At 46.2% G+C, this 27466-nt stretch overlaps 3 protein-coding genes across 8 annotated transcripts in view; all 3 read right to left on the bottom strand.

Moving 5' to 3' along the window:
• Positions 1–7603, bottom strand: part of LOC310830239 (caspase-8-like) — a 30145-nt gene extending 22542 nt beyond the window's left edge. The window contains exon 1 of one of the 2 annotated variants that reach the window (XM_083709979.1): positions 7494–7603. The gene's annotated coding sequence lies outside the window, so the exon portion shown is untranslated. Of the gene's footprint in view, positions 1–707; positions 827–7493 lie in introns of those variants that run through there. The other variant, XM_083709978.1, reaches the window with a different exon arrangement.
• Positions 1–20841, bottom strand: part of LOC310832586 (uncharacterized protein) — a 119370-nt gene extending 98529 nt beyond the window's left edge. Inside the window, exon 1 of the mRNA XM_083714607.1 lies at positions 18751–20841. Within this exon, the coding sequence (XP_083570733.1) occupies positions 19755–20519 (765 nt within the window). The 5' untranslated portion in view covers positions 20520–20841 and the 3' untranslated portion in view covers positions 18751–19754. The remainder of the gene's footprint in view (positions 1–18750) is intronic.
• Positions 804–27466, bottom strand: part of CFLAR (CASP8 and FADD like apoptosis regulator) — a 45925-nt gene continuing 19262 nt past the window's right edge. For all 5 annotated transcript variants that reach the window (XM_083711460.1, XM_083711457.1, XM_083711458.1 and 2 more), the window contains 6 exons: positions 27241–27286; positions 25428–25477; positions 23239–23314; positions 11081–11558; positions 5744–7728; positions 804–1855 (listed from right to left, as the gene is read on the bottom strand). In XM_083711460.1, the coding sequence (XP_083567586.1) occupies positions 7593–7728; positions 11081–11558; positions 23239–23314; positions 25428–25477; positions 27241–27286 (786 nt within the window). In that variant the 3' untranslated portion in view covers positions 804–1855; positions 5744–7592. The remainder of the gene's footprint in view (positions 1856–5743; positions 7729–11080; positions 11559–23238; positions 23315–25427; positions 25478–27240; positions 27287–27466) is intronic.

Raw genomic sequence — 27466 nt, 5'->3', positions numbered from 1 at the left:
TGCGTTCAACGTGTCCAAAGATGTGTTACTTTTCTCTTGCTCTTGTGGCACAGTTCCAGGAAGGAAAAGTTGCAATCTGGTTAACAAGGCCAACTAGCCTGAGAAATGAAGAAAGCATTGTTCTATTCAGCTACCTTCGTTACAGTAGAGCAGAATATGCTTTTTGTCTTAGAGGAAATGCAGTTTTAATGCTTGAGGCGAGGCCTGGCTGGGGGGGGGGGGGATTCATGAACAGTTTTAGTGTTTTTGGGGTGATCCTAACTGTTCCCCTACATTCTGACATGTGGTTTACATATTTGTATGTGTTTGATTGGTATATAGTATATTTTTGAACATCTAATATATATAATTTTAAGCTCATTCTCAAATACACACACACACACACTATGACCTTAAAATTCTTATAACACTATATATGGTAATTTATGGACCCAATGGGTATCTAAAGCCATTTGCACATACAGAATGTTTGTTGTTGTTGTTTAGTCGTTTAGTCATGTCCGACTCTTCGTAACCCCATAGACCAGAGCACGCCAGGCACTCCTGTCTTCCACTGCCTCCCACAGTTTGGTCAAACTCATGCTGGTAGCTTCGAGAACACTGTCCAACCATCTCGTCCTCTGTCGTCCCCTTCTCCTTGTGCCCTCCATCTTGTGCCCTCCATCTCAAATCCAGCACCAAGTGCCTTCTTCTGGCAGCTTCCCCACTGAGAGAAGTGAAGCTACAGGGGACCAGGCAGAGGGCCTTCTCAGTAGTGGTGCCCGCCCTGCGGAACGCCCTCCCATCAGATGTCAAGGAGATAAGCTTTTCAGATTTATACGTTTCACTAGTTTTACAATCATTTTAACATTTCAAAGCTTGACTTCCTTCCGCCCTTTTTCTGCAGTTCATTAAATTTATTTTTAGTATCTTCTGTATATCCAAATTAACTTAATTTGCTTATTTATTCATCTACTTTAAATATATACTCCACAACTGCAGGTTGTTACAATAACCCTTCCAATGTTCTTATCTGTTTACAATTTATCTGTAAATATTCAATAAACCAGTTCCATTCTTTTATAAAAAGTTTGCTATTTTGATTTCTTCTTCCGGTAAATTTCACCATTTCTGCATATTCCATAAGTTTTTGTATCCATTCTTCCTTTTGCTGGGACTTCTGCTTCTTTCCATTTTTGGGCAAGTAAAATTCTTGCTGCTATAGTAGCATATATGAACAAGTTTCTATACAGTTTCGGTAGTTCTATCCCTATAATTCCCAAAAGAAAATCTTCTGGTTTACGTTACATTCCGACAGGTCTCTCTCCAATTGTGATATTTGTTCCCTAAACCCTTGTATCCTATCTTTCTTAGATACTTCATTCAAATGATTATATTGTATCCATGTTGTTAATTTCCCTAATAATTCCTTAAATTCTTTTAATTTATACTCTCCTCCCTCTTGTTTTAATAAATTTCTATAAGTTGTCCACCCTTCTATCATATTCCTTTTCTTTACGCTTTCTTCCAACAATGAGAGCCAATGTAGTGTTTTACCTCTAATAAATGCTTGTATTTATCCCATACATTCTACTATTTTTTCCTAATTATGATTTGTAAATCCTTTATGAACTTCACCTTTGCATACAATAAATAAGCAGAAATACTGTCATGACCTTCTAAGTCTAGAATATGTGAATTCTGTAATGTCACCCATTCCTTCAACCAATAAAGACAGGATGCCTCATAGTATAGTCTCATATCTGGCAGGGGGCAACCAACTCTTTCTTTTGCATCTATCAGTATTTGATATTTTATTCTCAGTTTTTTCCCTTGCAAATTTATTTAGAAATATCTTTTTTGCCATGTGTTGAAACTGTCTGTCCTGCCAGTCACCGGAATCAATTGAAACAGAAATAACATTCTTGGTAATACATTCATCCTTATGGTCCACACTCTACCTAACAGTGAAAGATTCATTCTGTTCCAAATTTGTAAATTTATTTTAATTTCTTTCTCAGGTTTTTAGATAAATATCTTTATTAAAATTTATATTGTTTGCTGTTACCCATACACCTAAATACTTAACCTTTCTTTCCATCTTTAAACCAGATACATCTTGCAATTTGTTTTTCCTCTCATCATTCACATTTTAACCAAGGGTTTGGTTTTATATTTATTAATCTTAAAACCTGCTACCTTTCCAAAAAAATGTTATCTCTTGTAATGCTTTTGGGATTGACTCTATTGGTTCTTCTACAGATATCACCATGTCGTCTGCAAATGCTTTTAATTTATATTGTCTCTGTCCCACTCTTATGCCTTTAATATCTTGATTGCATCTTAATCTCTGTGCCAATACAGTGGTGCCCCGCAAGACGAATGCCTCGCAAGACGGAAAACCCGCAAGACGAAAGGGTTTTCCGTTTGCGAGTTGCTTCGCAAGACGAATTTCCCTATGGGCTTGCTTCGCAAGAAGAAAGCCCATAGGGAAATATCCGGGGACCTCTTTTAAATGCTGGCGGTGGGGAGCAAAGCCTTTTCCCCCCCCTCCGGCCTTCAGAAGAGGTCCAGGAAGGCCGGCAGGGGCCGAAAGGCTTTGCTCCCCACCGCCAGCATTTTAAAAGCGGTCCGGGATAGCAGGGAAGCGCTTCCCGCTATCCCGGATGGCTTTTGAAGGCAGGCAGGGGGGAGCAAAGACTTTTGCCCCCCGCCGGCCTTCAGAAGAGGTCCTGGAAGTCTTTGCTTCCCCCCGCCTGCCTTCCCGGGGGCTTTAAAATCGCCCCGGGACAGCGGAGAAGTCCGCTGTCCCGGGGCAATTTTAAAATGCTGGCGGGTGGCAGCGAAGCACTCCGGGACAGCGGAGAAGTCCTCTGCTGTCCCGGGGTTTTTTAAAATGCTGGGGGTGGGAAGAAAAGCCCTTGTCCCCCCCCCAGCCTTCAGAAGAGGTCGGGGGACAGACTGTCCCCGGACCTGGTCTGAAGACGGTTTCCATAGGAACGCATTGATTGATTTTCAATGCATTCCTATGGGAAACCGTGCTTCGCAAGACGAAAAACTCGCAAGACGAAAAAACTTGCGGAACGAATTAATTTCGTCTTGCGAGGCACCTGAGTGCCTGGGTGTGGGAGTCATAAAGCCATGGCAGAGGTTTGTAAATACTGCAGGGTACCTCCGGACCTCGTGACCAGCACTCTGAGCTTTACAATGTATTGGAATGTAATGACCCTATATGGAGATGGGTGCAATAAAAGCTTGACCAGATGAGGTAACATAAGATTGGCAAATGGCCATGCGGCTGGACAGAACAAAGGAGAATAAATCGGAGAAGGGCAGACAGAGGGGCTGCTCTCTCCATCATGAAAATATAGCTGGCTTTCTGTGTCATTTTTCTATGCTAATCACCATCTCATGACGGCTGGATTTCCGTCAGCTGGGGCAACCCAGTCAGATGGGATACAAATATTGTTGTTGTTGTTGTTGTTGTTGTTGTTGTTGTCATCTGAGCACTGCTCTTGGTTTGTTTATGCAGTAAGCCCACAACCTTTCACATTTAGCTTTATGTGCATGGCAATATAATAATAACAATAACAATAATAACAACAACAACAACAACAATAATAATAATAATAATAGAAAGAGGAGGATTGGGGGGGGATGTCTTTGGCAGTCCCACCTACCATTGCATCCAGTATTTGTTGATTATATGCAATTTTAGCTTTAGGCACAATCCCCGGAACTTAACCTCTGCGTAAGTTGCAGTTTGGGATGCGGGTGGCGCTGTGGGTTAAACCACAGAGCCTAGGGCTTGCCAATCAGAAGGTCGGCGGTTCGAATCCCAGCGATGGGGTGAACTCCCGTTGCTTGGTCCCTGCTCCTGCCAACCTAGCAGTTCCAAAGCACACCAGTGCAAGTAGATAAACAGGTACCGCTGCGGCAGGAAAGTAAATGGTGTTTCCATGTGCTCTGGTTTCCATCACAGTGTCCCTTTGCGCCACAAACACCGGCTGCCTCGGCCTGAAAGCGAGATGAGCGCTGCAACCCCATTGTTGTCTTTGACTGGACTTAACTGCCCAGGAATCCTTTACCTTTTACCTTTTTTTTACTGCAGCCCTTGTGTGCGTATGGTGGTAGTGGGGACATTCTCCCCCTCGTTGTTAAAAATCAACAAGGAAATGAATAAGGAAAAGGATTGGTTTGCAGGTGTTGTTGCCTTAATATAAATAATCATTCAACCCAATATTATGTACCGTATTTTTCGCACCATAGGACGCACTTTTTCCGTCTTAAAAACTAAGGGGAAAAGTCTGTGCGCCCTATGGAGCGAATGCAGGGGGGGTGGCAGGCAGGAAAAGCCCCCAAGAGCCACACACAAGCTTCGCGCGGCTCTTGCGGGCTTTTCCCCAGGAGGGAGAAGGGACTGACACGGCCAGTCAGTCCCTTCTCCCTCCTGGGGAAAAGCCTTGTGCAACCTCTCCAGCCGGGGGGAGGCTGTGCAAGGATAAAGAGGAAGCCAGGGCAGCGAGCGCGATCCATCCCGCTCGCTGCCCTGGCTTCCTCTTTAGCCTTAGGAAAATATTTTCCCCCTTGATTTCCCCCTCTAAAAACTAGGTGCGTCCTGTGGTCCGGTGCGTCCAATAGAGCAAAAAATACGGTGCATTCATAAGAAATTCCCACTAATTTCAGTGGGGATTACTTCTAGGTATCTGGACAGGTTTGAAACCTTACAGTCGGATCCCACATGAGTTATTTCCAAAGAGGCAGCTGTAATATTGCCTGCTGCAACAAAAGGAACAGAAAGTCTTGTGGCACCCTACAGATGAACGTATTTATTATTTTAGTCTTTAAGGTGGCACAACAATCTTAGCTCTTTATAGAGAGTTCAGCATGCTTAAGACTCAACCCCCCTAATTCTGCATAAAAATTAAGGAGCGAGCCTATTACCAGAAGAGGCACCCCAGAGATCCTGTAACACTGAAGTACTGTCAGGTGACTAAAACGGGGAAAATTCTAGCCTTTTAAGGCATGTTAAGAGAGCAGTTTATTATTTAACAATGAGTCCCTTAAGACAAGATTCAATTTGATATCTGAAATACTAATATAATACCTGAAACATAATAGTTTAATATGGGTTATAAGATAATAGCCAACACTGACTCCCTGTTCCTCCCCAGCCCCCTGCTCCTCCTACCCCAGTCCTTGTCTCTCCCAAAAACTGCTCTAGAGGATTCTCCAACCCTCCAGAGCAGATCTTGAGAATGTATGAAGGACCTAGGAATTGGGGCGGGGTGTGTGTGTCCCATTGCACCAGCAGAAGTCTGATGGGCTGGTAGATATTCACAGCTGCGTATCACTCCTAACAGAGCATAATTTCCAGAATGTCTGCAAATATCTATTAGAAATACCCAAACTTCAGTCAAGGAAGCCATACAAGTGGAATACAATAAAATAAGACATTTGTACACCCCTATCATCTAGTTGCATTTCCCATTTGGTCTTTGCCATCTTCCCCCATGAACCATCATTTGGCAACTAATCCACAAATAGTTTTGTGCTACATCACAGAATGCCTACTCAAAGGATTCAATGGGGCTTAGCCCCCCAAGTATGTGTTATTAAGACACCACCCAAGTTATGCAGAATTAAGGTATACTTAAATCCCTTGATATCAATGGGACTGAAAAAGGCACTAACTGCAAAGGATGTACACCTGGAGCCTCTTTTGTGCATAAATGCAGTTGTTCCCATATCAAGGATGTGGAGCCCCAGATGTTGGGACTTCAATTCCCATCAGCGCCAGCCAACACAGTCTACGTTCAGGGATGATGGGAGTTGTAGTACCAGCAACATCTGGAAGGCTACAGCTTTTCTAAATTAACAATGGGTAATGTAAGAGCCATTTAAAAATAATTAAAAGGTTCTAGTCTTCTCAACCCTATTTCGCCCATGCTTATTGAGTAGCAAATTCTACTGAGTTCAGCAAAACTTATTCCCAAGTAAGGGCATGTACTGTTTTAGTCTTAGATCATGCTTAAGTGTGAGATGAAAAGAGTACCAAAAAAACCTGATCATTGGTTTTGCTCAATTTCCTACATTGCAAAGTCTCATTTTTTTAAAAGAGAAAGAGAGAAAGAAAGAAAGAAATGATAAGATACTGAATTATACTAAAATTCATTCTGAAAGCTACAATATTGGAAGCCAATTTGATTGTTATCTTAATAGAAAAGTGGAGTGCACATATTAAATAAACTTAAATGAATTCATGTAAAAGAGTATTCAAGAAGTCATTTAGAAAAACTGGGCTTCATTAGATCCCATTAGAAAGAACTTTTCAAACAGAAACAAATTACCAGGGAATAATGATCGAAAAGAATCTTTAAAAAACAGCAACAATCAATCGTGTAGGTGAAATATACATATCTGAAGAAAATAACCAATATAAATAAATATATTAATAGTACATGTCCGAGTCTCAAAACCTTGCTTCTAATTAACAGTCCAGCAACAATCAACAGCAGAAAACACCTTCCAATTCAATTCAACATCAAGGATAGCAGATCAATCTTCCCCCAACCAAGAACAAACATAGCTTTTCCTATTTTCCTGTCATACCACCAGAATGTTCAACTTTTAGTCTCCTGTTTTACAAAAATAAAAAATGGACTACAATTCCCATAATCCCCAGCCAGCCCAGCTAATGGTCAGGGATAATGAGAATTGTAGTCCAGCAACAATCTGGGGACACAAAGATGAAAGACAGTTTACCACCCACGTGAGAGTTTATTTAATCAGCCATTAACACAAAGAGATGAAGCCCCAGTAAGAATAGTGCAGTCCCAGTTCTATGTGACGACAGAGCAATGGGCCGTCTGTACTTGGTAGAAAGCTGGTTTTGTTACTTTGAAGTTCTAGATAGGTGGGATATTTTGGGGTACACGCAAGGAAGATGCTAAATATTGCTCGAAAGCCGAAAATTCTGCACACACACAATTCCAGCATTTCAGACCTTTGGCCCTGCAGATGTTGCCGTACCCCTAATCCTTGGCCACTGGCCATGCTTGCTGGGCTTTGATGGAAGTCCCCAGCACCTGTTTTTAGAGCTTCAAGAACAGAAAGAGCACAAAAACAAGTTCTGCCAAGTTTCCTTCCCCCCGTAGCCTTTACACTAGATTCTTCTGACCAAGCAAAAGTGCTCCCTTCCATCGACGTAGCTCAACTGAGCCACATCCTCAGTTTAGTGTGCCATTACTCTCCACTTGTGAGTTCAGACAGATCTATGGTGCCTAAGGTCTGGACCTCTCCTTTCCATTGACCTTGCACCCACCCCCAAGTGGAAAAAAGGGCAGAAGCGAACTCTCAAAAGGGTTGTGAGAAAGAAGTTGAAAAATGAAGAGGTGTGATCAGTGAGGTCTATTAGTCTTCTATGTTGCGTTAGGTTATATTGTCCTTTAACCCAGCATCTATCTATCTGAACTTTGGGTACCTGGCGGCACAAAGGTGGGACAAAATCCTACCATAGCTGGTGGTTCTTGACCTTACAGGGGGAACCAATGGACGGCATTCAAAGGGAGATCTCCCTAGGGCACACCTGCTGCGAGTTAGGCTTGGCGTATTTAGGTGTCAGAGAGGAAAAGCTTTTTCCTTAGGGTATGTTTCAGCATGACAAAATACTGTTCCGTAGGGTGAGTCCTGTTCCGCGAATAAACTCTGTTGTTCAGTTCCACCAGGATATCCAGCAAATGCAACTTCCTGTAAGGGAAGAAGGGGGAGGAAAAGAGTGACAGTTGTCAATAGCCACATAGCAATCTGTAAAAAGTACCGCATTTTTTGCTCTGTAAGATGCACAAGACCACAAGACGCACCTAGTTTTTGGAGAAGGAAAACAAGAAAATAAATATTCTGAATCTCAGAAGCCAGAACAACAAGAGGGATCGCTGCGCAGTGAAAGCAGCAACCCTTCTTGCTGTTCTGGCTTCTGGGATAGCTGCACAGCCTGCATTCGCTCTATAAGACGCACACACGTTTCCCCTTACTTTTTAGGAGGAAAAAAGTGAGTCTTACAGAGCAAAAAATACGGTAATTTCCAGATGAACAGCTCTTGTCTTTGCCGTAATGTTTTGGCAACTGGACACAGTGGAGAGTATCACAATTTAAGATGGTGGGCAGGTAGCTGGGGGTCTCACCTGCACTGTGCTTTGAAATATGCTTCATCAACAAAGCAAAAAAAAGGGGGTGAGAAAAGGAGATTGTTTTTAAAAATGAGGAAGAGAGGCGGGAGCTCAGAGCGCCCTTAGACCACCCCTTTACAATGCTCCTAGTTCCTCTCTCCAGTGCTATAATAATTTATCTCTTTGAATAATAATAATTTATTATTTGTACCCCGCCCATCTGGCTGGGTTTCCCTAGCCACTCTGGGAGGCTTCCACAAAGACCAAAAATACACTAATATATCATACATTATAAACTTCCCTGAACAGGGCTGCCTTAAGATGTCTTCTGAATGTCAGGTAGTTATCTCTTTGAATAATAATAATTTATTATTTGTAATGGCTAGAACATGGGTAGGCAAACTAAGACCCGGGGGCCGGATCCGGCCCAATCGCCTTCTAAATCCGGCTTGTGGACGGTCCAGGAATCAGCGTGTTTTTACATGAGTAGAATGTGTGCTTTTATTTTAAATGCATCTCTGGGTTATTTGTGGGGCCTGCTTGGTGTTTTTACATGAGTAGAATGTGTGCTTTTATTTAAAATGCATCTCTGGGTTATTTGTAGTGCATAGGAATTGGACTCTTTTTTAAAAAAAAATACTCCGGTCCCCCACAAGGTCTGAGGGATAATGGACCGGCCCCCCAGTGAAAAAGTTTGCCAACCCCTGGGCCAGAACATTGGCTTTTTAAGTGAAAGAAGTTCCTTAGGTGCCGAAATTCCAACGGACCAGAAAAGACTATTTATGTATGCGACAACAGCTGCTCGGATGTTACTTGACCAGAGATGGAAAGAAGAGAGAGAAGAACGGCAAATTAAGTTGATGGACTATGCCAAATGGACAAAAATGACTGGAAGAATCAGAAATCAGGAAGACCAAAATTTTAATAAGGAATGGGGAAAATACGTAATTTACCTTAAAAACCATTGTAAGCAATTAAAACCACTAGCAGGATTGGAATAACACTTGTAGTTCAGTGTTGAATTTTGGGTATACACTATGCTGTTTTAAATGTGCATTTTATATTTGACTTCAGTTAGAAATGTTTTCTTTCGAAATGTTTAAGATTCTTTTTTTTCGTTAACTTTGTTTGTGTTAAATATGAATTCTGCAGTTGACCTCCTTTGTAATGTTTTATTTTGATACCTTTCAGATAATATTTTAGTTTCCTGTTCATTATGTTGCTTTGACTGTATACTTTATATTGGACTTTCTTCGGAAATATTTGATTCTGGATTGTTCTTACTGATGTTTAATATGCTGTAAACCACCTTGAGATTTTTCTTAAAAATATAAGGCGGTATAGAAATGAAATTAATAACAGTAATAATAATTAAAAAGATTTGTATTAATAGAAAAGATGCAGGAGGAAAGGGTTAATACAAGGACCCACAAAGGGGAGGAGGGGAGTTCAGGAGATACTTTGAAATTTTCTTTTTATGTTGGTTGTTGGATAATCGATTGTAAATTTCTAAAATCTGAAGAACTAAAAAATCTGAAGAATAAAATTATATAGATAAATAGATAGATGATAGATAGATAGATAGATAGATAGATAGAGAAAGCAGTTCCTCAGAGGGTTAAGTTCTGCAACCATTCCCATATTTCTGTCCATTTTCTGCACTCATACAAAAATGCAACACAGGAACTACCCATAGGAAAAAGTGGAATTATTGTATTTTTCACTCTATAAGACGCACTTTTTCCCTCCTAAAAAGTAAAAAGATCATTGTGGACTTTAGGAAATGTAAATTGAATATTCAGCCACTTATTATTGAGGGGAAGTGCGTGGAACAGGTCTCGGTGTTTCGATTTCTGGGAATGGAGTTGAGAGACGACCTAAACTGGGGAGAAAACAGCAAAGACCTGGTGAAGAGAGCACAGCAGAGGTTATATTTTCTGAGAATCCTCTGGAAAAACAATCTCTCAAAGGACCTGTTGATGGCATTTTACCATTGCGCTGTGGAGAGTGTATTAACTTATGGTCTGTGTGTGTGGTTTGGGAGCTGCACGGCCAGGGAAAAAACAATGCTATCCAGGGTTGTAAAGACTGCAGAGAGAATAATTGGGTGCACTCTTCCCACCTTAGATCAAATCTATGCTGTCAGGTGCCATAAGAAAGCGGCAGAGATAGCACAGGATAGTACGCACCTCGGAAATGATCTCTTTCAGCTTCTGCCTTCTGGGAGAAGGTACAGGGTTATAAAGGCCAGGACTAGCCGTCTGACAAACAGTTTTTACGCAAATGCAATTCTGGTTCTAAACCCAGCATAAGGGGTCTCTATAGTATCGTGTATTTTAAAATGGGGTTTCAGAGTTTTTAGGGTTTTTTGAATGTTTTATGTAGTTTTTATGTAGTTTTATGTAGTTTTTAAATTTCATTGTTCTGCATGGGACAATGACAATAAAGATAGCGTATCGTATCGTGTGTGTCTTATGGAGCGAATGCAGGCTGCGCAGCTATCGCTGAAGCCAGAGCAGCAAGAGGGAGAGCTGCGCAGTGACCCTTGTCTAACCCCCTTTTGAAGTCACCCAAGCTAGTAGTTGTCGTTCAGTCTTGTAGCAAGTCCTGGCTTTTAACCATACATGGTGCAAAGTTCTTCCTTTTGTCTGTCCTGATCTCCTACCTAGCAGCTTCCATGGATGTGTGTGGAGTGGGGGGTGTGATATAAGTATCTTCAGGGTTCAGGATATCCTGATGACACCCTTCGGTTGTTTATTAAATAGTTTAGTACAAGATTTGATTCAGAGTATTTTTTTTTCTTGTTTTCCTCCTCTAAAAACTAGGTGCGTCTTGTGGTCTGGTGCATCTTATAGAGCGAAAAATACGGTGCTTTGCTGTTGTTCACATTGAGGGAAAAGCCTTCTCCCTCCCCCCCCCACAAAACTTTCTACCTTTTGTGCGGCTCAGTCAGAAGGTCAGCTAGAGCAGACAGGTAGTAAGAAGATGGACTCTGTGATCTCTCCAGGTGTGATGCATCCAGCATACATTGGCTCCAGAGAATGTCTGCTCCTTGCGGGATGGTACACAGATCTCCATCTGTCTCTATTAAGCTGGTATTTTCCTGCCTGCTTCCGCGCTCAACGTAGTTCTGGACGAAGAACAGCTTGGGTTTCCCCGAGAGATAGACACACGCATCGCCAGTAAAGAAATTCTTCAACCTCTCCAGGGAGAACGCAGGAGCACCCTGGTCTGTGCAGAAAATGCCTTGTTCGTTCCCTCGACTGATGAGGACGCAAACAAAACAGTCATAGTCCTTGTGTTGCTTCAGCCTCGCGACTTCGAACAGCTCGCGCACCAAGGCGTCCACACTCGGGAACAGGCAAGAGTGGACTTCGAAGGACAGGGCTCGGAAGGTTTCCTCCAGCATACCTGGAGAAAGAAAAGCGCCCGGAAAATGAAATTATGGAAGGGTCTTGCCAAATGCAAGGTGGTTCTTCTAAAATGAGATTCAGAGGCAATACAAAGCACAAGAGAGTGAGAAGATTTTGAAAGGTTTTATTCTAAACAGCAAGCCACAGATACATCGCCAAGCAAACACTTCAATCTGTCACTTGGAATAATAATAATGATGATAATGATGATGATGATGATGATGATGATGATAATAATAATAATTATTATTATTATTTATTATTTGTACCCCGCCCACCTGGCTGGGTTTCCTCAGCCACTCTGGGCGGCTTCCAACAGAACACCAAAATACAATAACCTATTAAACATTAAAAGCTTCCCTAAACAGGGCTGCCTTCAGATGTCTTCTAAAAGTCTGATAGTTATTCTTCTCTTTGACATCTGGTGGGAGGGTGTTCCACAGAGTGGGCGCCACTACTGAGAAGGCCCTCTGCCTGGTTCCTTGTAACTTGGCTTCTCGCAGCGAGGGAACCGCAAGAAGGCCCTCGGCGCTGGACCTCAGTGTCTGGGCAGAACGATGGAGGTGGAGACGCTCCTTCCGGTATATTGGACTGAGGCCATTTAGGGCTTTAAAGGTCAGCACCAACACTTTGATTTGTGCTCGGAAACGTCTTAGAAGCCAATGTAGGTCTTTCAAGACCGGTGTTATATGGTCTCAACAGCCGCTCCCAGTCACCAGTCTGGCTGCCGCATTCTGGATTAGTTGTAGTTTCCGGGTCACCTTCAAAGGTAGCTCCACATAGAGCGCATTGCAGTAGTCCAAGCGAGAGATAACTAGAGCATGCACCATTCTGCCGAGACAGTCCGCGGGCAGGTAGGGATGCAGAACTCGCAGGCCTCTGGATGTTGGTAGAGTCCCAACTCCATCCCTGACCGCGCCGCCGGATGGGACCAAGATTCCCCACACCTGGCTTAGCTTCATCCAGGTGGGATTACAGCAACGCTTTCTACATTGGGTAGCCTTTGAAGGCAGTTTCGAAACAGCAACTGATACAGCATAGGGCTGCCAGAACACTGCTGCTCAAAGATCTGAGCAAATTATGGAGACTTTACATTAACTACACAGGCTGCCTATATACCATATTTTCCGCTCTATAAGATGCACCAGACCACAAGACGCACCTAGTTTTTGGAGGAGGAAAACAAGAAAAAAAATATTCTGAATCCCAGAAGCCAGAACAGCAAGAGGGATCTCTGCGCAGCGAAAGCAGCAATCCCTCTTGCTGTTCTGGCTTCTGGGATAGCTGCGCAGCCTGCATTCGCTCCATAAGACGCACACACATTTCCCCTTACTTTTTAGGAGGAAAAAAGTGAGTCATAGAGCAAAAAATACGGTATTTCCAGGCCCGATTTGAGGTGTTGATATTTACCTTTAAAGCACTGAGTCGTCAGTTCAGGGATTCCACCAACCATGCCCTCCCACACCAGGAAATCATTCATTCCACTACCCTCTTCCATTTTCTTCTTCTTCTTTTTCTCTCAGCAATCAAACAGCCACCTTTCTACAACTACTGAGCACGGTCAGACCTCCCTAAGCTGTTTTAGAGGAAGTGATTCGATTCATTCCTTCATAAACACTAATATACAGTCTAGCCATCAGAGGGCAGGATTGCATCTTTATAACTCTCTCTAATTCACAGTTTACTCTGTTATGTGTTTGTGTGTGCGGGGGTGGGGGTTAGGATCTAAAGCACACCACATATTCCTGTCTAACTTTTAAATAACCTGTCACGAAAATTTCCACGGAACAATTTTACCCCAGAGGATTATCAGCAGGAAGCAAGACGGGCGTAGAAACTTCCTCCAATATAATAATTAATAATAATAATTTATTATTTATACCCCACCCATCTGGCTGAGTTTCCCCAGCCACTCTGGGCGGCTTCCAATCGAGTGTTAAAAACAATACAGCATTAAATATTAAAAACTTACCTAAACAGGGAATATATATATTAAAAAACAGGCAACCTTCGCACAAAAAATCCCCAACCCAACATGATTTTTTTTTTTTTGCAGGGGTGGTGGTCGGGGAGATCCCCAAACATTGGGGAGATCCCCAAACGAATTAAGTATTTAACCTGAGGTACCACTGTACCTTCTTGCCTGGTAATTCTAGTTTTCTCCCACCTATCCAGATACAGAGATCTTGGCTGTAGTTCTACCACATCCTTACAATAATTAACCGGCATACATTTAATTTTGGCGAGACGTGTTAAGCTGCCTCGTCTCCCGAGATGGTTGCTGATGAGAAACAGGCGAGAAAAGGTTACTGTTCCTTTTCTTCCTCTGTTCTCATCCCCCCCCCAAAGGCACAAAACGGCATTGACTGCACTCATTTCTGCTATTTTTAGCCACTTGTGCGTTCCAGTAGCATGCATCAAGCCCTCAAGAGATTTTTATTTTTGCTTATGTAAGAGACCCGTGGGGAATTTTCCAAAAAAATGAATAAATGGCTGGAGGTGAAGCAGGGGCATGTAAGGGTTAGACTGGGCATCCTTTTTAAAAAAATGTTGCAATCACATAAAAAAAAATCCAAAGGAAACAAAAATATATATTTTTGTGCATTTTCATTGGGGGGGGGGAGCAACACACAAAAATGCTTTAAAGCTTGTAGAAAAAGACAGTTATGGACAGAATAGACAATAGTTTTATAATGAGAATAGATTAGATTCTAACTATAAAACTAAGGTGAAATATTGTTTTGCAAGCATGAATTAGGCACCTCTGCTTTTTCTCATGAGAATGTATTCCTAGGCCTGGTTAGATCCACCCCAAAAATTCATTAATGGACCCAATTGTGAGTACAGCAGAGGGGGTTAGAGGTGTGAAAGAGCAATTGATCCCATTCAGAGAGTTCAGGTAAACTTATCTAAGATGAGTTTCCCATCCAGGTTTGTAAGTAGATCTGATTTCACAATTTTTCTCCTGGCTCTGTTAAGAGACTGTCGTCCCCATTCCCCACCACTTCGAGCTCGATTCTGGCTCATTACTTCCACAATAGGAAATCTACAATCTTTTAGAGAAGGGAAGGCAGATTTTGCAAACAATTGGCAGCATGCCATCAAGCCAAGCTCTGATCAGATCCCAAAAGCCCATTCAGCACCTTGCAGATTTCAGCAATGATCAGATAAAGGATCTTGCCTGGCCTACACGCATGCATTAAGAATGAGGAGGGAGATACCACTTCTGAACCTCCTCATAGATTTAAATATAAACAAACAAAATCCCAGTGGGCAGAGAAATAGCACATTATGGAGTGGGCCAAGCGAGAATCTTACAATTGCTAGCTTGTTCCTGCTGTTTATTGGCAAGGAGATTTTGTTGAATAGGAGAAAATTAAAAATGAAGCCGCCCCATGCAATCTGAAATGAGACTCTTGAGAGTCCCATGGACTGCAAGAAGATCAAACCGATCCATTCTTAAGGAAATCAGCCCTGAGTGCTCACTGGAAGGACAGATCGTGAAGCTGAGGCTCCAATACTTTGGCCACCTCATGAGAAAAGAAGACTCCCTGGAAAAGACCCTGATGTTGGAAAAGATGGAGGGCACAAGGAGAAGGGGACGACAGAGGACGATATGGTTGGACAGTGTTCTCGAAGCTACCAGCATGAGTTTGACCAAACTGCAGGAGGCAGTGGAAGAGAGGAGTGCCTGGCGTACTCTAGTCCAGGGGGTCACAAAGAGTCGGACACGACTAAACGAGAACAAGCAACAAAGCCACTGCAGCATTTTTATTCATTTGGTTTTCTCACAGCTACATCCTAACTTTTTCCAAGCAGCTCATAGCGGGATTTCAGGCGTTTTCTCCCTAGCCAATTTTATTTGCACAGCCACCCTATGAAATAATGGATTAGATGAGCAGATTGGCTCGTTGTCACACAGCGAGCTTTCATGGTAGGGGGTTGTCTGAGGATCTGAATCTGGATCCCCTAGCTTTTAGTCTAATACGTTAACCGTTGTGCTGTGCTGTGCTGGCTACCATCTCATAGTGCCACTGTATTCTGCTCTGGTCCGACCTCACCTGGAGTACTGTGTCCAGTTCTGGGCACCACAGTTCAAGAAGGACACTGACAAATTGGAACGTGTCCAGAGGAGGGCAACCAAAATGGTCAAAGGCCTAGAAACGATGCCTTATGAGGAACGGCTAAGGGAGCTGGACATGTTTAGCCTGGAGAAGAGGAGGTTAAGGAGTGATATGATGGCCATGTTCAAATATATAAAAGGATGTCACATAGAGGAGGGAGAAAGGTTGTTTTCTGCTGCTCCAGAGAAGCGGACACGGAGCAATGGATCCAAACTACAAGAAAGAAGATTCCACCTAAACATTAGGAAGAACTTCCTGACAGTAAGAGCTGTTCGACGGTGGAATTTGCTGCCAAGGAGTGTGGTGGAGTCTCCTTCTTTGGAGGTCTTTAAGCAGAGGCTTGACAACCATATGTCAGGAGTGCTCTGATGGTGTTTCCTGCTTGGCAGGGGGTTGGACTCGATGGCCCTTGTGGTCTCTTCCAACTCTATGATTCTATAATTCTATGATTCATTGTGCTGAAAATATAGACCGGGACTAGCCCTTGAAGTCGGAAGGACGTGGAGGAAAAAGCATAAATTTTCCTTCTCCGATCAAAAGTGGATGTGGGGTTCAAGGCAAAAAGGAAACACAAAGTGATACCTGCAAGGCCGTATCCAGGCAAAATTTCCACACAACAAACAGGAAAGAAAATGCTTATAAAATATAGATTATGCCTTTGATTATGCCTCCCCAACTGCATGCTATCTTGACTGTACTTTTTCCATTTCTTTTTAAACACATAGCATCCATATTGCCTTATTTGGATTGTTCTGGGTGTTAAGTTGTGGGTGAACATATCAGACGACACAGCGATTCTTCAAACAGCTCTTGTTTATTCACAGGCCAGAAAAGAACTGAACTGAAGGGTTCAGCCAGCCTGCTTATATAGAGCTCCACTACAACGCAACAGTAACCATTTTCTGTAACTATCCAATCACTGAACGTCACTTTCAATCCCTTATTTGCATATGTGGACCTGAGTGGAAACTATCTACAGTATCCCCCTGCTGGCCCAGGGTGAGAACTTCAGTACATAACACCCCTCCCCACCAAGATAAGGCGTGAGTTACAATCGTATATACAGCACTACACGTAATGGTTCAATTAGGCACAAAAGCATATCGGTTACATTTCACCTATTTCCATTAGACCGACAGTATTACATGTCCAACAACATAGTCCTTTAAATAAGTTGGGCACTTGGAAACTCTGCCAGACCGCAGGGGACCCATGTCCAGGGGGGCGCTCAATTCTTGCTGAAGCTGTGGCTGTGGCGCGACCCTAGGTGGCGTTGAAACCAAGTCACCTGGATCCGCTGCTGTGGGTGGAACATCCACAAGTGGAGTTGGCGGAATGTCAGGCAAGGCAGTGGTCTGAGTCTGTGGGAAGTCCGGCAGACCCTCTGAAGCAGCTTGGTTTTGCTCCACGCCTGCAGTTTGTGAGAGGTGTAGTTGGAGCCTCACCATCTGTAAGTGTCTGTTCCGGAGCCACAAACGCAGTTGGGGGCACTGCGGTAGTGTCCAAGTCCCCAACCCTGCACCTAAGCTAGTCTATGTGCCGGCGCCACAAACATCCATTTTCGAGTGCCACCTGGTACGAGTGAGGTCCAGTGACTCCCACTACTGTGGCTGGCACCCAAGGAATGTCCCCCACAAAGTTCCAGGCAAAGACCTGGTTTCCTGGAACAAAGGACCGTGGCGCGTGGGCACAGCCCGGGGGTTCGGCCACGGCAAAGTCCGGGTGCAGCCGGTCGAGCGATCTGAGGCGGCGGCCCATAAGCAGTTCAGCAGGACTCCACCCTGTGGCCGCATGAGGGGTGATGTGTTGCACTAACAAGTATTCAACGACCTGCTCGTGCCAGTCTCCCCGTTCCAGGCGAGTCAGTGCCTCTTTTGCCGAGCGCACCATTCTCTCTGCTTCCCCGTTGCTGGATGGATGAAATGGTGCCGTTATGGCATGGCGGATGCCCAGTCCCAAAAGATACCGCTCAAAAGTGCATGAGGTGAACTGCGGTCTGTTGTTGGAGACGAGGACATCAGGACACCCATGCGTCGCAAAGAGGCCTCGCAGCACCCGGATGACTGCCTCGGTAGTGGTGGAGGGCATCAGGGCCACCTCCAGCCATTTGGAATAGGCGTCCACCACTACGATAAAGGTCCGGCCATGAAAGGGGGCGGCCAGATTGTTGTGCACCCTCGACCAGGGTGTCTTTGGCGTCTCCCAGGTGCGTCCCTTAGCTGCCAGTGGTGCAGGCCTAGATTATTGGCACGCTTGACAGGCGGAAACCCAGGCAGTGATGGCATCGTCCATGTTAGGCCACCAGACGTAACACGGAGCCAACGCCTTCATTTTGACGATTCCCAGGTGCCCAACGTGCAGAGCCTCAAGGATGCGTTGACGGAGTCTTTGGGGAATCATGACACGGTCTCCCCACAGCAGACAGCCGCGATGAGCCGAGAGTTTGTGTTGTCTGGTTGTGAACAGCTGGAACTCAGATGCAAAAGGCCCTTGTGGCCACCCCCTCCACACCCAGTTGAGCACACGGCTGATGGTGCGATCCTGGGCAGATGCGGAGGCCACAGTGGCAGCCGATACAGGCACTGCTGGAAGATCCTCAATCAGGAGGAGCGATGAAGCAGGAGCCGGGTCTTCCACAAACGCTGGAAGAGGGCAACGGATGAGGGCGTCGGCATGGCCCATTGATTTCCCCGGGCGATCGATGGACGAGCCGGTAGTGGTAGGCAGCCAGGGAAACAGTCCATCGCAGCATGCACGGCGAGAGGACCGGTGGAGTTGGTCGATCACTGGCGAGGAGGCCCAGGAGTGGCTTGTGGTCGGTGATGAGGTGGAAAGTCCTGCCGTAGAGGTATTCATGGAACCTCTTCACTCCAGCCACAAGTGCCAGTGCCTCCTTGTCGAGCTAGCTGCAATTCCATTCAGTTGGAGATAGCGTCCTGGAAAAGTAGGCAAGTGGTGCTTCTCTTCCGTCTGGAAAACGGTGACTAAGAACAGTGCCAATGCCAAAAGGTGAGGTGTCGTAGGCAAGGACCAGCGGCCTGGCTTCACTGTACTGTACCAGCACACTGTCCGATGAAAGGAGAGCCTTGACTGCATTGAAGGCGGCCGTCTCCCGATGACCCCAGGACTAAGGTGTCTTCGTGCTGAGGAGTAGGTGAAGAGGCTCAGCCACCGTGGCTTTGTGAGGGAAGGAAAATGTTATAAAAGTTCAGCAGTCCCAGGAACGCCTGCTACTCCGTCTTGTTCTTTGGGATGGGGGCCTGCTGGATAGCGTGGATCTTGGATGTCGTCAGGTGAAAGCTGGAGGCGTCGACAAGATAGCTCAGGAACTCCACCTGTGGAACGGCGATCTGGCACTTCTCCCACTTTACCTTGAGCCTGGCCTCCTGGAACCTGGTCAGCATGGCGCAGACGCGCTCGAAGAGCTGCTGGTGTGAATCTGCGGACACCAAGACATCGTCAAAATACGGCACCATGCCCGGAAGCCCTTGCAGGAGACGCTCCATAAGGCTTGGAAGATGCCAGGAGCCATACTCACCCTGAACTGCAAACGGCGGCAACAGAATGCCCCTCGGTGGGTGACGATTGTCTGGGCTTCAGCGGTGGCATCATCAACGGGCAGTTGTTGATAGGCTTGGGCAAGGTCCAGCTTAGCAAAGACCTTGCCCTCACCCAGGGAATGCAGCAGGTGTTGGACAACAGGAACCAGGTAAGCATGCTGCTGAAGTGCCTTGTTGATCATGCACTTGTAGTCGGCGCAGATTCTCACCGACCTGTCCAGCTTAACAGGCGTGACGATGGAGGTTTCCCACTTGGCATGGTCAACCAGCTCCAAAACTCCTTGGGCGATCAGCTTGTCCAGTTGTTTGTCCACCTTAGCCTTGAAAGCAAAGGGAACCCGGTGTGGCTTTAGCTTGATGGGGGCGACCTGTGGATCAAGGCTAAAGGAGATGGGCGTACCTGTATATTAACCCAAAGTGCCGTTAAAAACCTCAGCAAAGTCTTTGACCGGACCCTCAGTCTCTGCGTTAGAGATGCAGTTGACGCCGGTGACTTCCAGGCCGAGGGCATCAAACCAGTCTAGCCCTAGGAGGCTTGGCCGCTGACCTTCGACCACCACCAGTCGAAGCAGGTCTGAAAAATCCTTGAAGGCGATACGGAACCGGCCAATGCCCACCACAGGAGTGTTGTTTCCCTGGTAGTCTCTCAGGTGTACGCGGTGAGAGTCGAGTTGCCTTTTGGACACTGGGTACCAGTCTTTTGATGGTGCTCCAAGACATGATGGACAGGGCAGACCTGGTGTCGATCTCCATGTCACATGGAGCTCCTTCAATGAGCACAGTGACGTTCAGCTTGCGTCGCATAGGCAAGTCGGTTTGGCCAATCGTGGTTCCAGACGGGCAGCGGCAGTTGGTGAGAGCGAAACAGCTTTCCTTGGCAGACTGGAGTGAAGACTTGGACTTGTGAGTCGGTGAAGGGGGGGTGTGAGACGGAGCCGATTGGCAGACCTTAGCGATGTGGCCCCTTCTGGAACACTTCCTACAGATGGCGTCTCTGAATCGACACTTGGCACGGGAATGGTTGCCTCCGCAGCCGGCACATTCCGGTTGGCCCTTGGACTTCTGTTGGAACTTCCTGCGCTCCCGCTTTGTCTGGTGCACGTCATCGTCTTCACTGGAGGATGCCTCATCACTGCTGGCCTCTTCATGATGCACTGGAACTGGCTTCCTAGCAAGACGTGGGCTGCTGGACTTGCAGATCTCAGCAGCTTCTGAGGCCACGGCCTCCTCAATGGCTTCTGCAGCGTGAGGTCTGGCTTGGCGAGGAGACACCATTGCAGATGGATGTCCCGGACCCCACAGACAATTCGATCCATCAGGGCATCGTCTAAGTCTCGGAACTCGCAGTGCATTGCAGCCTGTCGGAGGACGGCGGTGTAGTTGTTAATTGACTCCCCCTCTGCCTGGTTCCGGTGGTAGAATGCATGGCAGGCAGCAATCTTGGATGACTTTGGCGCGTAGTGGTTGCGGAGCTTCTCTTGAATCGTGTCCCATGGTGTTGCCTGGACTGCTACAGGCGCAACCAATGCTTGGGCCATCTCGAACACATCAGGCCCACAGAGGCTGAGGAATAGGCCTCGTTTACGCTCCTATGATACTTCCGTCAGCTTGGAGGTAGCAGTCGAACCAAGCGAGGTAGGAGTCCCATGATTCGGAGGCTGGCGCAAACGTCGGTAGAGGCACAAGTGAAGCCATTGTTCCAATGCCGATGTGGAAGCGATGGATGGAACACCGTGCTCTAGCCAGAACGGTCAGCTCTGAATTGGTTCTGTTCAGTGATTTCGCTCGGTGTTCCAGCTCAGTGATTCCGCTCAGAGGGTGGCTGCATCTGGCTGTGCTCTGTTGTCCATCGATCCCATCCTCGTCGCCAGCGTTAAGTTGTGGGTGAACATATCAGACGACACAGCGATTCTTCAAACAGCTCTTGTTTATTTACAGGCCAGAACAGAACTGAACTGAAGGGTTCAGCCAGCCTGCTTATATAGAGCTCCACTAGAATGCAACAGTAACCAGTTTCTGTAACTATGCAATCACTGAACGTCACTTTCAATCCCTTTTTTGCATATGTGGACCTAAGTGAAAGCTATCTAGTATCCCCTTGCTGGCGCAGGGTGAGAACTTCAGTACATAACACTGGGCATTACTGAATCAAAAGTTTCCCTTTTGCTTTGTTTTATTATACAGTGGTGCCCCGCAAGACGAACGCCTCGCAAGACGGAAAACCCGCTAGATGAAAGAGTTTTCCGTTTTGGAGGCGCTTCGCAAAACGAATTTCCCTATGGGCTTCCTTCGCAAGACGAAAGCCCATAGGGAAATCTCCAGGACAGTGGGGAAGACGCACTGCGCGTCTTCCCCACTGTCCTCGGACCTCCTCCGAAGGCTGGCGGTGGGGCGGAGAGACCTCCTCCCGCTGCCAGCCTTCGGAAGGCTGCTCCGAAGGCTGGCGGCGGGAGAAGGTCTCTCCACCCCACCGCCAGCCTTCGGAAGGCTGCTCTGAAGGCTGGCGGTGGGGCGGAGAGACCTTCTCCCGCCGCCAGCCTTGGGATGGCTGCTCCGAAGGCTGGCGGTGGGGCGAAGAGACCTCCTCCCGCCACCAGCCTTCAGAAGGCTGCTCCGAAGGCTGGCGGCGGGAGGAGGTCTCTCCGCCCCACCGCCAGCCTTCGGAAGGCTGCTCCGAAGGCTGGCGGCGGGAGGAGGTCTCTCCGCCCCACCGCCAGCCTTCGGAAGGCTGCTCCGAAGGCTGGCGGCGGGAGGAGGTCTCTCCGCCCCACCAGCAGCCTTCGGAAGGCTTCTCCGAAGGCTGGTGGTGGGGCGGAGAGACCTCCTCCCGCCGCCAGCCTTGGGATGGCTGCTCCGAAGGCTGGCGGTGGGGCGGAGAGACCTCCTCCCGCCGCCAGCCTTGGGATGGCTGCTCCGAAGGCTGGCGGTGGGGCGGAGAGACCTTCTCCCCGCGCCAGCCTTCGGATGGCTGTCCTGAAGACTTGCGGTGGGAGGAGGGTTTTCCTTCCCACCGCCAACTTTCAGAATGCTCTTCTGAATGTTGGCTTGGGGAGGAAAAACCCTCCTCCCACCGCAAGGCCCGGGAACAGAGGAGAAGCGCTGCACGCCTTCCCCTCTGTTCCCGTACCTGTCCTGAAGGCTTGCGGTGGGGAGAAAAGCCCTTCTCCGCACCGCCAGCCTGGCAAGCGGTCTCCATAGGAACGCATTAATTGATTTTCAATGCATTCCTATGGGAAACCGTGCTTCGCAAGACGAAAAACTCGCAAGAAGAAAAAACTTGCAGAACGAATTAATTTCGTCTTGCGAGGCACCACTGTAAAACGGCAACAAATTGGAAGGGACTAGTTTGTACAATGTAGTGGTAAGTGGGAAACAGCACTTTCAGACTTCGTACAGGCTATACCTTTAAAGTACACTCAGAATACATTCTTTGCCTCAAAGAATTCTGGGCCCTGTAGTTAACTCCTCACAGGGTAACCATTCCCAGCAATTCTTAAACTACAGTACCCAGAATTCTGTAGGGAGCAGATGTTTGATGTATTACTGTATTTTAATATTTGGTTGGAAGCCGCCCAGAGTGGCTGGGGAAGCCCAGCCAGATGGGCGGGGTATAAATAATAATATTATTATTATTATTATTATTATTATTATTATTATTATTATTATTATTATTATTTAAACCTATCACACAATCTAGGGGAAATTAAAACTTTGTGTGATCTGTTAATCTAGGGACCGGCTCCCCTCCCTTTCCTGGAAGACTTTTTTTGTGACAGACCTACAAGATACGGTTTGTAGAGAACTTCAACTACTTCAGGGCCCTATACCGATGCCGAGTACCTAATTATCAACTTGAGCTTTCAGCCACCGTTGTTTTACAAGCAAAGAAAAACTGGGAGCCTGAGCCCATCTCATCAAATCTGAGCTGTTAAAAGATTACACGAGTTGCAGACTCCAGCAGTTAAGGAGGAATTCAATTTTTCCTAGCACTTACTTGTATCGTTGCCAATGCAGTCTATAATCAAGCATACTCCCAAAGGCTTACTCCGCATTCTGTAATTGTTAAGGACCTGCATTGAATGACAAAATGTAATTATTTAGATCCTATCTCCAATACATGGACCTTCTCCTCATTCCCTTTTCCAAGGTATTTTTTGCCGAGCCTAGTGTAGTTCTACGGATAACTCCAGATGCCCTTCTTACTGTGCATTCATGATGATTAGTGCTCATTAGGGTATCGGAAGCAGTTATGAATAATCCCACTTCCTGTACAGTTTGTGCCTGCAAAAATCCCAGGGCAGACATCATCCTTTGGTGCCTGCCCCGTAACTTCCTGCTAAAATCCTGCGACTTCTTTTTTTATTTACTACAAATGTTCCAGTTTATTCAACACACTCCCCGCCTGACACGTTATTTTGTTGTAGCATCGTGCAAGAGTGCCCTTTCCCAGCAGGATGGCAATAATGTTGGGAAACATCTAATAAAGCAAAATGACGTATAAAGTAAAGGGACCCCTGACCAGTAGGTCCAGTCGTGGCCGACTCTGGGGTTGCGGCGCTCATCTCGCTTTACTGGCTGAGGGAGCCGACGTACAGCTTCCGGGTCATGTGGCCAGCATGACTAAGCCGCTTCTGGCGAACCAGAGCAGCACACGGAAACGCCGTTTACCTTTCCGCCGGAGCGGTACCTATTTATCTACTTGCACTTTGACGTGCTTTTGAACTGCTAGGTGGGCAGGAGCTGGGACCGAGCAACGGGAGCTCACCCCATCGCGGGGATTTGAACTGCCAACCTTCTGATCGGCAAGTCCTAGGCTCAGTGGTTTAGACCACAGCGCCGCCCACGTCCCAGAAAAATGTTGCATGGATTAGTACAAAATATCTACCTCTAACACACTAGTATTGTGAGGAATACACCTGCAAGAAATTCCTAGCCGAGTGGGGCCCTGAACCGAGTAAAGTAGACCTTAGATAACACAGATGTTGGCAGCGATAGTTTTTTGAAGAGACAATGGCTCTCACCTTCTGTAGGTCTGGGAGAGGTCTATGGGTTGTATCTAGACTACAGCTGCGATTCTAACCCTACTAACCTGGGAGTAACTCCCACTGAACTCAATGGGCAGACATGGTTAGTATTGTAGTCCAAGTTGGTTGGGCCTAGTTCCCAGGACTCCTCTAACTGGCCGCAGCTCCCCCCAGTCTCAAGTTGAGCAGACAAATGCTGGTGACAAGATGGTAAGAATCAATTGAATTGTAAAGGTACCCCTGACCATTAGGTCCAGTCGTGACCGACTCTGGGGTTGCGGCACTCATCTCGCTGTATTGGCCAAGGGAGCCGGTGTACAGCTTCCGGGTCATGTGGCCAGCATGACTAAGCCGCTTCTGGCAAACCAGAGCAGCGCATGGAAACGCCGTTTACCTTCCCGCCAGAGCAGTACCTATTTATCTACTTGCACTTTGACGTGCTTTCAAACTGCTAGGTGGGCAGGAGCTGGTACTGAGCAACCGGAGCTCACCCCGTCGTGGGGATTCGAACCGCCGACCTTTGATCCGCAAGTCCTAGGCTCTGTGGTTTAACCCACAGCGCCACCCACGTCCCTTAAGAGTCAATTAGCCCTCAGCTTTCGTTTAAAGCTCCAGTACTTGAGTCCTCACGCACAATTTCCTTTATCTGTAGCGTTCTAAAGGGCAGATCGTGCTGTGATTTTTGTGTGTGTTTGGCCCAGGGTCATGAAAATATAGTGGCAGGCACAGCAGAATAATTTAAAGAGGGAGAAACTTGTCACCCCTCACTTGCCTTCCAGAGTGCAATGCGTTCGACAGCTCTAAGAAAGGCACAGGAGAAAGAACAGCCATGTCCATTACTTAATTCATTACAGTGGTACCTCAGGTTACATACGCTTCAGGTTACAGACTCTGCTAACCCAGAAATATTACCTCAGGTTAAGAAATTTGCTTCAGGATGAGAATAGAAATTGTGCTCCGGTGGCGCGGCAGCAGTGGGAGGCCCCATTAGCTGAAGTGATGCTTCAGGTTAAGAACAGTTTCAGGTTAAGAACGGAACTCCGGAACGAATTAAGTACTTAACCCGAGGTACCACTGTACTTTCTAAAATTACATCACTTTCTGCACTGAAAGAAATGGTAGCTAGAAAAGACACAAGGGCCCACATATTATACGATACCTGTGCTTCAGCTCCTCCTGTTTCTGGTATTGATATGTTAACCTTTGCTGCTGCAAATACAAAATTCAATGTTGTTACAGTCATACCTTGGGATGAATACGCTTCAGCTTAAACATTTTCGGGTTGCGCTCTATGGCGACCCAGAAGTAACGGAGCGCATTACTTCCGGGTTTCGCCGCCTGCACATGTGCAGATGCTCAAAATGACATTATGCACATGCGTGGAAGCGGCGAAACGTGACCCGCGCAGTCGTGTCTTGCGTTCACTTCAGGATGCGAACGGGGCTCTGGAACAGATCCCGTTCGCATCCAGAGGTACCAGTGTATTTATGGAAGATCTGTATTTTCCTACAAAGTCATGTTTATTTTTAAAAAGGACAACAACACATAAAGACACATACACGAACAAAAAGCTGTGACATTATAGTAGGGATAGGAAAATGGGTGACCTCCAGAAGAAGAAGAAGTAGAGTTTGGATTTGATATCCCGCTTTATCACTACCCTAGGGAGTCTCAAAGCGGCTAACATTCTCCTTTCCCTTCCTCCCCCACAACAAACACTCTGTGAGGTGAGTGGGGCTGAGAGACTTCAAAGAAGTGTGACTGGCCCAAGGTCACCCAGCAGCTGTATCTGGAGGAGTGGAGACACAAACCCGGTTCCCCAGATTACAAGTCTACCACTCTTAAATTGAATCCAGATGCTAGATATATTTAGCACCATTTTAAAACACACACACGGCAACCAGCCTCCAGGGCTGGCACGCCTAGGCTGCCACACTTTGGGAAGGCCAACTAGGGCTGAAGAATGACTACCTGGAGCAGGTAGTCTCCCTCCTGGAACAGAGTGGTGTAGTGGTTAAGAGCAGTAGACCTTGGGCTAGTCACACTTCTTTGAAGTCTCTCAGCCTCGCTCACCTCACAGAGTGTTTGTTGTGGGGGAGGAAGGGAAAGGAGAATGTTAGCCGCTTTGAGACTCCTTAAAGGGAGTGAAAGGCGGGATATCAAATCCAAACTCTTCTTCTTCTTCTTCTTCTTCTTCTACACCACACTGGCTCTCACCACACTGGTTGAGTTACAATTCCCATCATCCCTGAACACTGGCTATGCTAGCGGGGGATGATGGGAGCTGGCGGGGATGATGGGAGTTGCCAAACCCTGATGGTACATTTCACCATCATCTATCCCAGCATTATAACTTTTCACCTGGTCTTATTATTATTATTATTATTATTATTATTATTATTATTATTATTATTATACCCCACTCATCTGGCTGGGTTTCTCCAGCCACTCTGGGCTACTTACAGCACATATTAAAAATTGTAAAACATCAGACATAAAAAAATTTCCCGATACAGGGAAACTCACAAAGCTATTTAATGCCAATTTGATTAAACAAAGAACGTCCTCGGGTAAGCATATGGGATCCAGAAGTGTGTTCAAGATCTGTGGCTGTTGAAATATGACTGTTAAAAACATATTAAAACAAATGGGGGGGATTTTGGTGCATATTCCTGCATAAAGAGATCCAGATGCCCGTGCATAAGACAGGCACTGAAGTACAGTGGTTAGAGCGTCGGGTTTGGGTATGGAAGATCTCAGTTCAAAACCTTTGATCTGTCTTTCACAGCACTCCAAAGAATGTTGGATGTTTTATTAACAAAACTACACTTCTGGATTGACAGTCCGAACAGTTCCGCCCTATACATGTTTACTCAGAAATAAGGCTCACTGAGCTCAATGGGGCTCACTTCCAAGTCAGTGGGTATAGGATTGCAGCACAAGGCTACTAAAGATTAATAGGCCTTACTTACCCTGAAAGGAACATTCTCCATTTGACAGCCTGTCTTGGTTCCCAACCTGCGAATGAAACCAGCAATTAATCACATTTCACTTCTTGTTGAAAATTCCACAGTGGAAATTATTAGGAAAGGGAGAGACAATATAAGAAGGCAAGTATTATGACAATACCTGGGGAAAGTTCATCAGGCTCCCCTTCCTATTTTAGAGCTTAGGGGTCAGCAAACTTTTTCAGCAGGG

This window comes from Podarcis gaigeae (assembly GCF_964106915.1).
Source record: "Podarcis gaigeae genome assembly, chromosome: 1".
Classification (NCBI taxonomy): Eukaryota; Metazoa; Chordata; class Lepidosauria; order Squamata; family Lacertidae; genus Podarcis; species Podarcis gaigeae.
This window is presented reverse-complemented; position numbering and strand designations above follow the sequence as displayed.